The sequence below is a fragment of the Ovis aries genome, chromosome 12 (genome assembly GCF_016772045.2).
Source record: "Ovis aries strain OAR_USU_Benz2616 breed Rambouillet chromosome 12, ARS-UI_Ramb_v3.0, whole genome shotgun sequence".
In the NCBI taxonomy this organism is placed as follows: Eukaryota; Metazoa; Chordata; class Mammalia; order Artiodactyla; family Bovidae; genus Ovis; species Ovis aries.
The window spans coordinates 67,176,499-67,187,609 of NC_056065.1; the positions used below are offsets into that span (position 1 = coordinate 67,176,499).

General features: G+C 39.1%; 1 protein-coding gene and 1 long non-coding RNA gene across 2 annotated transcripts; one reads left to right on the top strand and one right to left on the bottom strand.

Annotated features, from left to right (window-relative positions):
- Positions 1-445: 445 nt before the first annotated feature.
- On the bottom strand, positions 446-8,070 carry PTGS2 (prostaglandin-endoperoxide synthase 2). Its single transcript, NM_001009432.1, is given in 10 exon segments — positions 446-2,435; positions 2,585-2,732; positions 3,229-3,515; positions 3,798-4,044; positions 4,156-4,239; positions 4,828-5,009; positions 5,658-5,801; positions 6,486-6,629; positions 6,740-6,856; positions 7,935-8,070. Coding segments are annotated over 10 exon segments (1,815 nt in total). The 5' UTR covers positions 7,987-8,070; the 3' UTR covers positions 446-2,025.
- Positions 7,909-10,583, top strand: LOC121816051 (uncharacterized). The gene is made up of 2 exons (XR_006055509.1): positions 7,909-8,340; positions 8,717-10,583. It is a non-coding gene; the product is annotated as an uncharacterized LOC121816051 (long non-coding RNA).
- The last annotated feature ends 528 nt before the right edge of the window (positions 10,584-11,111 follow it).

Below are 11,111 nucleotides of genomic sequence, written 5' to 3' on the forward strand. Positions count from 1 at the left end.
GAACACTAGAATAGAAGACAAGAGACCCCAGGCAGGATGTGAAACATGCAGTCCATGTGGATATTGAAATTACCAAGATGTCCAGAGTAGCTAATGACAGAGCCAATGAACCTGGTATCAGCGATTCACCCAAGAGAACTTAGTCTCCTTCTTTCAACTTTCTTTTAGATTCTGTGCCTCCTTAGCAGCTTTGCCTTATTCTTTGCCTTTTGTGTACTTTTTTTCCTACTTCTAAGATTAGGCAATGAAAATAAGTTTGTTGCTATCTCTCTTCTATAGGACAAAGCACCCATTTTCAAATACAGTGTTTCCATGTATGAGAGATTATAACAGTGACCTTAAGACCTCTATATGATGGAGGGCAGAACCATTTCACTAAGGGCCAGTCCAGTTTGGGAGAGATGGAAGAATGATGCTTTACAGAAATCATCTCATGACAAAGATATACAGAAACAGTCAAAATTTATTTATTTTAGAAGAGGTTTTCAATTTTTAAATAATACAAAAATAAACAGCTATTTGTTTCAACACTTACAGTTTACATAAATTAATTTAATCATACATAGTCTGAGGCACCAAAACACACATATTCCAAATTCCCAGATTCAGTCATTCAGATATTAACAAATCAGTTTTTTTAAAAATCAGTGAAGGTAACAGTTTTTTAATACAAACTCTTCTACTATTGACTCTTTCTTAACCATAAATCATTTAAACATAAAATCTTGAAAATTCCCCTGAGTTATTTCTCTTTAATGAAATTTCATTTTTCTCCCTCTGCCTAACAGGCACACTTTTTCAATTATTTACATAAATACTGATTTTCAGTGCATGATTTAAAAATATTAAGACCCACAGTGCTTTGTAAAGAATGTTTCTCCAGAAAGTTAGGGGTGAATGAATTAATGAAACATCCACAAGTCCTTCAAAAATGTGTACACTATCAGTGTTATAGCACATCCAGGGTAATGAGACAACGTTCTCTGTGGGCTGGTGAATAGGTAAACCTTAAAGACGAATTCCAACTTTACAGCTCAATATACCAGAGTTGGATTCCTAACATGTTTTCACAAATCTTAATCCAAACACTTATGTTATAGTAATAATCCGGAGAGGTAATCCTAAAAGATACATTGATTCTGACATAATGCCAAAAAAGAACACCATGCAGCCTTAAACCCAGTTTATAACAGTCATCCTAAGAAGATATAATAGCTCTCAATAAATTAAATTAATATACAGTACCAGAAAATGTCAACTGACAATGAGATGTGGAAAAGAAGCATTGTCTCCCTGGGAACTATTCAGCAATTATTTGCTTTTAAATGAGGAAAGACATTAATTAGAATAGGAATACTTTCTTGGTGTCAAGAACCCCCCTGTGGCTTTAATTATTGGGCTTTTTATTAGATTATAGTTTATTTGTAAAGTTCTCTGCCTTTCACTTAGAACGAATGTATACCTTTTTGAAAAGGCCTTTTGTAGTAGTTCTGAGCTGAGGATTTCCTGAAAACTTGCATAAGTTCAGGTAAGAAAGTACAGGCAGAGTCCAAAAAACACACACTCAGACCTTAAAACCAGGAAAACAAAATAGACGAAGTAAACTGATCTGCAAAAGGCTAAAAGAAGACCATAGAAGGACCAGTGAGTAGACAGCTGTTTCTCAGGCATCATAGGAGACACCCTGGAAATATTGACAGTGTCGAAATGTGCAGCATTTTGTCATCTTGCAACAGCACTTACATGTTCAAATTTAGCTTTTGTTCTTATTATAAGTTGAAATTCAAGTAAAAAGATGTCATACTCATTTCCCATTGGATTGTACAGAAGAATGAAAACTGCTTTCCCCTTTAACTTGAAGAAACTTCGACATCTTTAAAATCAACATGGAAATCTTCACAAGTATGACCCCCTTTTTCTCCTTAACAGAAGATGTTAAGTAACACAAGGAGTTTCATATAAATATTAAATAATTAAGTTAAAAGAAACAGTTCATATAAATAAATAAATATGACCACTAGGCTTCTACAGTTCGGTTGAACGCTCCTTTAGTAGGACTGTGGGGTTGATATCGTCTAGTCCCGAGTGGGAAGAGCTTGCGTTAATGGTGACTGTTTTGGTGAGGTGTGCATCTTGAACACTGAATGAGGTAAAGGGACAGCCTTTCACGTTACTGCAGATGAGAGACTGAATTGAGGCAGTGTTGATGATTTTAAAACCTACTTCTCCACCAAAAGTGCTAGGCTTCCAGTACTCAGGAGAACATATAGGATTACCCATAAGTCCTTTCAGGGAGAATGGTGCTCCGGCTTCTACCATGGTCTCCCCAAAGATGGCGTCGGGACGGGGCTTCTCTACCAGAAGGGCGGGATACAGCTCCATGGCATCTATGTCTCCGTAGAGCGCTTCTAACTCTGCAGCCATTTCCTTCTCTCCTGTGAGGGTGACAAGGACAAAGACACAACCAACGTCAAACTTTTGACAAAATGAAGAGTGTTACCCCTTCGCTCAATTTGCTTTCAACTTCTCTGTTGTTTCCATTTGCCCCTTGGCTCTTTGAAGAAGTTTAGAAACTGCTTCTCACCTGTAAGTTCCTCAAAAGATTCATAGGGCTTCAGCAGAAAGCGTTTGCGATACTCATTAAAAGACTGGTATTTCATCTCTCTGCTCTGGTCAAGTGAAGCCTTTGATACTTTCTCTACTGCGGCTGGAAGATTCCTACCGCCAGCGACCTGTGGAATATGAATTAAATTGTAGAACATGTCAATTGAGTTTTAGGCATATGTAAGACTTTTTTTTTTTTCTTTTTTTGGCCATGCTAAGTGGCCTGTGGGATTTTAGTTCCCTGACCAGGGACTGAACCCAGCCCCTCAGCAGTGAGAGCAAGAAATTCTAACCACTGCACCACCAGGGAATTCCCAAGATTTCTATTTTAAAAACATCCCTTGAGTGCCAAATAGGTAAACTGAAGCTACCAGTGGAGACCTAAACTATAAGTCTGGAATATTTATAGATTATTTCTACGATCTAGATGATAATGGTAAAATTATATTATAATCAAGATCATATAATAATAAATATATATATTACATATCCTTCTTATTTCAAGGAAAGATTACTAGCAATAATTAATCTTTCAGTAAGTTTCAGAAAAGTCTTTTCTGCAGCAGACATTCTAGTTACCAGCTAGTCCTTTGTTTTATTTTATTTTTCACTAATAATGCTTACCCTGCCAGCAATTTGCCTGGTAAATGATTCAACAAACTGAGTGACACCATGTTCCAGTAAGACAGAGTTGTTATAGATAAACTGCTGATAGTTGTACTCCTGGCCATCAATCTGAAAGACGTCAGGCAGAAGGGGATGCCAGTGGTAGAGCGTGTTAAACTCAGCAGCAATACGGTTTTGGTACTGGAACTGTTGGTTGAAAAGCAGCTCTGGGTCAAACTTCAGTTTGAAGTGATAGCCACTCAAGTGCTGTACGTAGTCTTCAATCACAATCTTAATAGTTTCTCCTACAGGCACAAAATAAAAAATTGAAAACATGAATTCTTTCTGCTCACAAATGTTCAAGCAACTGAAATGCAACTGGTCATTTGGCATTCCTATCTAGATTTTCTTTTCCACCATTGAGGTAGGTGTCTGACCAATCCAGCTGAAGGACTGAATGAATATGGAGCAGGTGATTGTACATGCATGACACTCCAAGTATTATATTCCTCCCAAGCAAAGGAAACAAGTTAGTTTTCTTTGAGGAAGAGGGTTTTCTTTTTAAGTGATTTGCTCTTCTTGCTTACCTATCAGGATTAGCCTGCTTGTCTGGAACAACTGCTCATCGCCCCATTCTGGATGCTCTTGTTTAAGCACATCACACACTCTGTTGTGTTCCCGCAGCCAAATGGTGGCATACATCATCAGACCAGGCACCAGACCAAAGACCTCCTGGCCCACAGCAAACTTCAAGTGTTCAGGAATATGAGGCGGGTAGATCATTTCAACCTGAGTATCTTTGACAGTGGGAGGATACATCTCTCCATTAATCATCTAAAAAAGTATCAGTAAGAAGAGGTAAGAAACAAATTTTCATCATTAGAGATTTAGAACATAGGTGGGTGGTGAGTGGTAATGAATTCTTAATATTTAAATGGAACAAACCTGATATTTCATTTTTCCATCCTTGAAAAGGCGCAGCTTATGCTGTCTCTCTAAAGATTCACCATAAACATGACTTAAGTCCACCTAGAAGATTATGGAAAATTTTTGATTTGCTACTGAAGTTGTTCTTATGTAAAATGCCTAGGATGTATTTATTACTAAATAATGTGATGATGTAGTTTGCTTTAAAATTTTTCAGTAACATATTTTTTTTCATAGCCACAAAATAAATTCACTTGTTTATCCACTAAAAATAACCCCATAGCTTATAAATCTAAATTAGTATCTCATATGGAGCCTGTATCAGAATTTTTCATTCTAATTATATGATATTTCTTATAAAAAGCAGCAGAAAATGTTTTTATATAAAATACTTATTAATTGAAGCTATGTCACTGAAACCCAAGAGATAATAATGCTGCAAAAATCTCACCTTATAATATTTAAGGCAGCGTAATCAAGGTAACAAATTTTTTTGAAGACAACTTTTTTACAGATCCAATATTTTAAACTAAAAATATGAGTCAAACTACAAATAATAATCTGTATATATGTATGTAAGTATGTGTTATGTATTTTTTTACTCAACCAGTGAGATAACATGGAAACTCCATTAAGGTTTTTACACACAGAACTTGATTTGCTACAAATTCTCATTTAACTCCATCTCACCCCATGGTTCTTTCCCTTGGTGAAAGCTGGTCCTCGTTCAATATCTGTCTTGAAAAATTGATGGGTGAAGTGCTGGGCAAAGAATGCAAACATCAGATTTGTGCCCTGGGGATCAGGAATGAACTTTCTTCTTAGAAGTACTTTTTTCACAACTTCTTTCGAATCAGGAAGCTCTTTCCTCCCTATAAAAAATGAGAAAGCCAAAATAAGAACCCATTTATATATTTAAGGAAGCAGAGAGTAAACTGCAATTTACCAGGGTCTTCTTCACTTACAGGAAAAATACAACTTTGAACAAGATCATAATATTAATGGAAGTTCTAAGATATAGGGGAACAACCTCTTACTGAATAATCTACTTTAACTAGTATTAATTCAGTTTTAATGAAAGAATTTGAGAACATATGACATTATACCAAAATGTCTGGGCTTCCCTGGTGGCTCAGATGATAAAGAATCTGCCTGCAATGCAGAAGACCCAGATTCGATACCTAGGTTAGGAAGATACCCTGGAGGAAAGAATGGCAACCCACTCCAGTCCTCTTGCTTGGAGAATTCCATGGACATAGAAGCCTGGCTAGCCACAGTCCATGGGGTTGCAAAGAGTTGGACACAATTGAGTGACTAACATTTTCACTTTTCCATACCAAAACACCTATTTGCTTCCATGGAATAGTTTACTTGGACTCACAATTTCAAAAAATATCCAGAGATATCCATAAGAAGGGAAAAAATAGTTTTATTAACAAATAATTATAGTTTGGGGTCAAATTTTCTAGGTATCAATCCAATCCCAGTTACAGTTAATATAACTGTCTCCTCTCACTCACCTTTCACACCCATGGGTGTTGGGCAGTCATCAGGCACAGGAGGAAGAGCTCTGGTATAATAGGACAGGTTAGAAAAGGCTTCCCAGCTTTTATAGCTGTAGTGCACATTATAAGTTGGCGGACTCTCAATCAAATGTGATCTCGCTGAAATTTTAGAGGGAAAAAAATGTTATTTGTTCCCATCCACAGGGCAAATCAATGCTCATTTTTATTGTATAACGTACAAAGTGGCACTAGAATAAATTTAATTTAATTAATACAAAGATACTCTATTTTAAAGTAGTCATACTTTAAAGCCTGCTACTGGTGCTCAAAAAAGAGGAAAGAATGATGCATTAAAAGGCATCTTTGATAAAGCATATATTCTTTACAGAATATGTTTTGGTCTAGCCATTTTGATTTTTTTCAAATAACCATCCACTTATTGTTCAAGAGGCCCATGAGCAAAATGTCTGGGCTTGACACCCACATTAGAAATAAAGGTTACTTTCTTGCCGACCCCAATCCAAATTGTTCATTTATTTTAATGGGTGCAGTTCTGTGCCCCATGGCCATTCAGTAAACAACGGGACCACGCGTCCTTCACAAACTGTCAAGAACAGTGAAGGTCAGCAGAGGCAGGCAGTATTTTAAGCAGAATTCTGCCTGTGAGACAGAACTTTAGAAGCTTCAGGGGATTCGGATGTCAATATTTTTGGCCATTAAGATAGTAGGCAAACTAAAATGGTATATTTAATCATGTTTTGAATTAAGTTTTAAAATCTAAAATTTATAAAGTACATTTTTCTTTGAGGCAGCTGAGAACCCTAGAAAGTGATTTGTACTTACACGTCAACACATATCTCATAATCATATTTCGCAGGAAGGAGATCTTATTGACAATGTTCCAGACTCCCTTGAAGTGGGTAAGTATGTAGTGCACTGTGTCGGGAGTGGGTTTCAGGAGTAATTTTATTCTTGTCAGAAATTCAGCTGCAATGAGAGGAAAAAGAAATTAACAGGACACATTATAAGACACAATTCTGTAAAATGATAACTGTATATACCCCATTCCAAATGAGGGCACTCAACAACAAACTTACGTGTGGTACAGTTTTCACCATAGAATCCTGTTCGGGTACAGTCACATTTGTACTGGTCGAATCCTACACTCATACATACACCTCGATTCTGGCATGGATGGGAACAGCAAGGATTTGCTACAAAAACAGTACAGACAGTGAATAAATAATTTTTCAGTGTCAATCTTGACTTAAGCATTTAATTGCTTTACTTACTATGAGTCAACTTCACAATAAAAATTTCAAGAAATATACAGGTAGTCATGCAAAAACTTTTTTTTGACTTGCCTTACAGAATGGTTATAATGTAGAAATACCAACTTCCTTTTCTAAATAAAGGTAACAGAATATTCCACCAGGGAAATCATGTTGCTAAATTTTTCTTAGAAACTTTAGATGCTCAAATTGGCCTTTAGAAGAGGCTCAAAGTAGGACTTTCAAAACTAGAGGGAATAGACCAAGTATTTTAATCAAACTTTTTTTTTTTTTCCCTTCTTCTTTCTTCTGTCAAAAAGCTGGAGAAAGATCTGGAGGAAGAACGTTCTAAGTTGAGAGGAAAACAAGTGCAAAGGCCCTGAGGCATGCCTGACAGAAGAGGAAGAGGTGGACGCTAAGTTCAGAAAAGGTGAAGGCAGATCCTGTGGGGTTTATGGGAATTTGGGTTTTATTTCACGTGTCAGGGGAGATCATTGAATGATTTACAGTATTAAGGTGGCATGACTTAATTTACATTAAAAAAACCAACAACGACAAAAACAAACTATAGAGAAATTTGCAAAGTAAAAACAGCTTGCTTTTAAGCTATTCTGTTTATCTTAAAAAACAATCTGGTCTTCCCTGGGACGGGAAAGCACTAACTCGGGAAGTTATATAATATAATTATTTTCATTCAATAGCAGTTAGGTGCTATACAAAATCATCTCACATATATTGATCAGATCTTCTTGTCTTATAATGACAACCTGCAAATTAGTATCCCCGGTCCTATTTAGTAGATGAGAAAAGATGGGTGCAATAACTGGCCCATGAAGAACAGAGCTGAGGGCAAAGCGGGGCTAGCCGTCCAGTTTATTTGGACTCGAGTGGTCCGGACTCGGCCTCTGAATTCTGGGAGTATTTAGAATACCTGGAGTTCCCGGGAGAAGTCTGAGCAGAAACTCAGCCCGGGTGGACGGAGCCGCGGAATCCCGGGCACGGGCGGCAGGAACTCACTCACCTGCACCGCAGAGCGCCACGGCGGCGCAGAGCAGCAGGGCCCGGGCGAGCATCTCGGCTGCGGGCGGGGCGCGGGGCCGGCGGAGGCGTCGAGGTGCGCGGATCGGAGCTGCGGGGCCGGAGGAGGCGCTGTGCGGAGTTCCGGGGCGTCCTCTGACGCTGCGAGTCCTTTGACAACTGGAAGCTAACGGAGAGGACCTTCCTTTTATGCGTGAAATAGCCCACGTGACGGCATGACTGTTTCTTTCCGCCTTTCCTTCCCCCCTTCCAAAACTTTTCCCCCTCTTTCTACTTAAGCAATTGCGTAAGACCCGGGTGGGGGTAGGGTTTCTTTCTTTCTTTCTTTCTTTTTAGCTGCGCAAACTAGAAAATCGGAAACTTGGGGAGTCGCGCTTGGCTTCCCTAAGGTGGGTGCAAAGGGGATCGCCCCCTCCCAGTTCCGACTTTCCAGCGCCCCTCGGCCGGTTTCTCCACCGCTGGCGCCGTGCTTCGCGCCAGACGCCTTTCCTTTTGTCGCGGTTGGGACCGAGGCTTCCGAGAGGGGGTCCGGGGTAGATTTTCTGGGTGAGGGCGGGGGTGGGGAGGGCGGCCTCCCGGCTTCCTCTCCCGGAATCGATCAGGGGGCTGGGACGTTCCGGAGCTCAGGGAATCCCCTCGCGCGCCCCCGCCCCCCAGCCCCCACGTCTGGTCCCTCGGCTTTTGGGGGCCGAGGAAGTCACAGTCTGGAGAGACTGGGGAGAATCGGGCCAAGAAAGGCTGACATGTTTTACTCATGTATTTCAGATGTGTCCTGACTTCAGTGACTGCGCTTAACCTCGTGTAGATGTACGCACATACAAAACTTTAAATTTTTTTATTTTTTATTTTTTTACTTGACCGAATGAACTGTAATAGCTGGAGTCAGTGTATACGTACCTGTAGGTTCTTTTTCTAGCTAAGTTGTTTTCAACATAAAAAATACTGTTCTTCATGCCACCTCCCCGACGTTGCTTCTTGGAGAGAGGAAATAAAGGTAAATTCCTCCCCTCAAAACTGACCCTGAGCACTTACCCTGTAAATAGTCCATCTGAGACTGAGGGGTCACCGCTATAACCTTTCCTCTCCTCCCATGAACAAGGGAAGCGGAGGTGACCGCGATGTTTAAGGATGCTCACCGTCCAAAAGATCTGCTTTAAGGCATTTCTTTCTCTGCTGCAGTGATTTTCACTGTTTTGGTCACCAGCTCCTCACAGAAGATATCAACTGAAGGAAGTAGATTTTTAAAGCTTGCTTTGTGTGTGTGTTTTCTGCCTACCTCTCTAGGATGATGAGTTGTGACAAAGGAGTAAAGTACAACATTACATTTACTTCTCAGTTGTCTGGGTTTATTAGGGCCAGTTTTCTAGGCTCATTTTGGAAGGTAATTTGATGAGGAATTCGGATGGAATGGATGTGAAGGAAGGGTGATTTTGACAATTTTCAATTTCATCATCTTTTGTTTTCGTTTGATTCTGTCTTGTGGTCTGGAGGGGTGTGTGAAGGTGAAATGCCACCCCCTCTCCGCCACCCCCCTCCCCTGCCCCCCAAAAAAGAGAAAAGAAAAAAGTAGCTGCATTGTAGAGCCCTTTAAAAAAAGACAATCAACTTTTTTTTCAACATTTTGCTTAATGTGATTCTACGTGAGACAAATGACTAAAATTCCATCTCACCCAGGAAGCCTTTCTCCTCTAGTCATATTTAATCATTCCATTTGTGACACTCCCATTTATTGTACTGAGTCTTACATGAAATTTCAGCTAAGAGCATAGATGTAAACAATCTTTTAATAATTCCAGTTTTCTGTTTCATTTTAAGTGGTAGCATGTGTCTACTCAAATTTTAAGTGGATATTTAGGACTACCAATTTGAGTTTGGTTAGATGCCAAGGAAGAATTCATACTCTGACTCTGTTGGCTTTATATTGTAATCCTGAATTCATTTTGAAGTCATCATCATCATTGTCCTCATCTGATCTTAATTGTATACCTGCTACATATAAAAGTGTGTTCTATTGTTTGCAAGGAGACTAAATTCAAAGTGTGAACAAAACAGGGTGCTGAGAATAATCACATTTAGATTACTTGGAACTTAAAGAAATTGAACTCCATTTCATAGTGGAAATTCAATTAAAAAATACCTATTCGGTTAAACTACTTGGTTTAATCTGTAACTTATATAGCACAATAGAGTAGAGAGAGTTGCATATACCTATGCTGTCAAAAAATAGGATGGGTGTAGTTTAGAAAGGAAGTCCGATTATGGACTTGAGGAAAAACTGTTATGACTTATTAACTTTGGTAAGTCTGGGACAGTAAAATAGAATGGGTAGTGCATTTGGGGATGCTGGTCATGGGGAAATATTTAATGTCCCAAACCAACTCAAAATGGCTAAATCCTGTCCTGTGTGGAAAAGTACTATGATTATTATGCCATGATATGTCACAACATAAAAAATAAGATTATAATCTTGTGAGACTTATGTTTCTCACCTGTGTCTGTGTTTAGTGTTTCTGTGTTCATTTTAGACAAATACATGTATCTGTTATATAAAATGCATTAGTCTCTGAAATATGTTGGAGAATTCTCTGTTAACTGAAAATAAGAAAGCGTATTAAAAAAATCTTCCAGAGCATTCTGCTGCGTTTTACTGCCCCCTTCTGCTGCTTCAATTTTTATCCACTTCTTTTTCTCTCTTGATTGTTGTAAAGATCACTAGGTAGATTTTGTGTCCGATGTTACAACATTCTTAAAAGTCTGCATAAGTAGTTTTCATTTGAGATTTAACCTTCATGAATATACTAAAAAAGGAATGAAATATGTGTTAGTTGAAGTAACAAGCCATTCATATGAGCTAAAAGAAAATGAACAGTAAAGACTATTAATACCCAAAATTCCAAAGGCACTGACATTTTCAAAGGAGATATTTCTTACTGCTTTGAGCAGGGTTCTACCATTCAGGGGCTACCCAGGGGGCGCTAGTGGTAAAGAACCCGCCTGCCAATGCAGGAGACATAAGAGATGTGGGTTCGATCCCTGGGTTGGGAAGATCCCCTGGAGGAGGGCACAGTAACCCATTCCAGTCTTCTTGCCTGGAGAATCCCATGGACAGAGGAGCCTGGCAGACTGCAGTCCATAGGATTGCAAAGAGTAGGATACAACT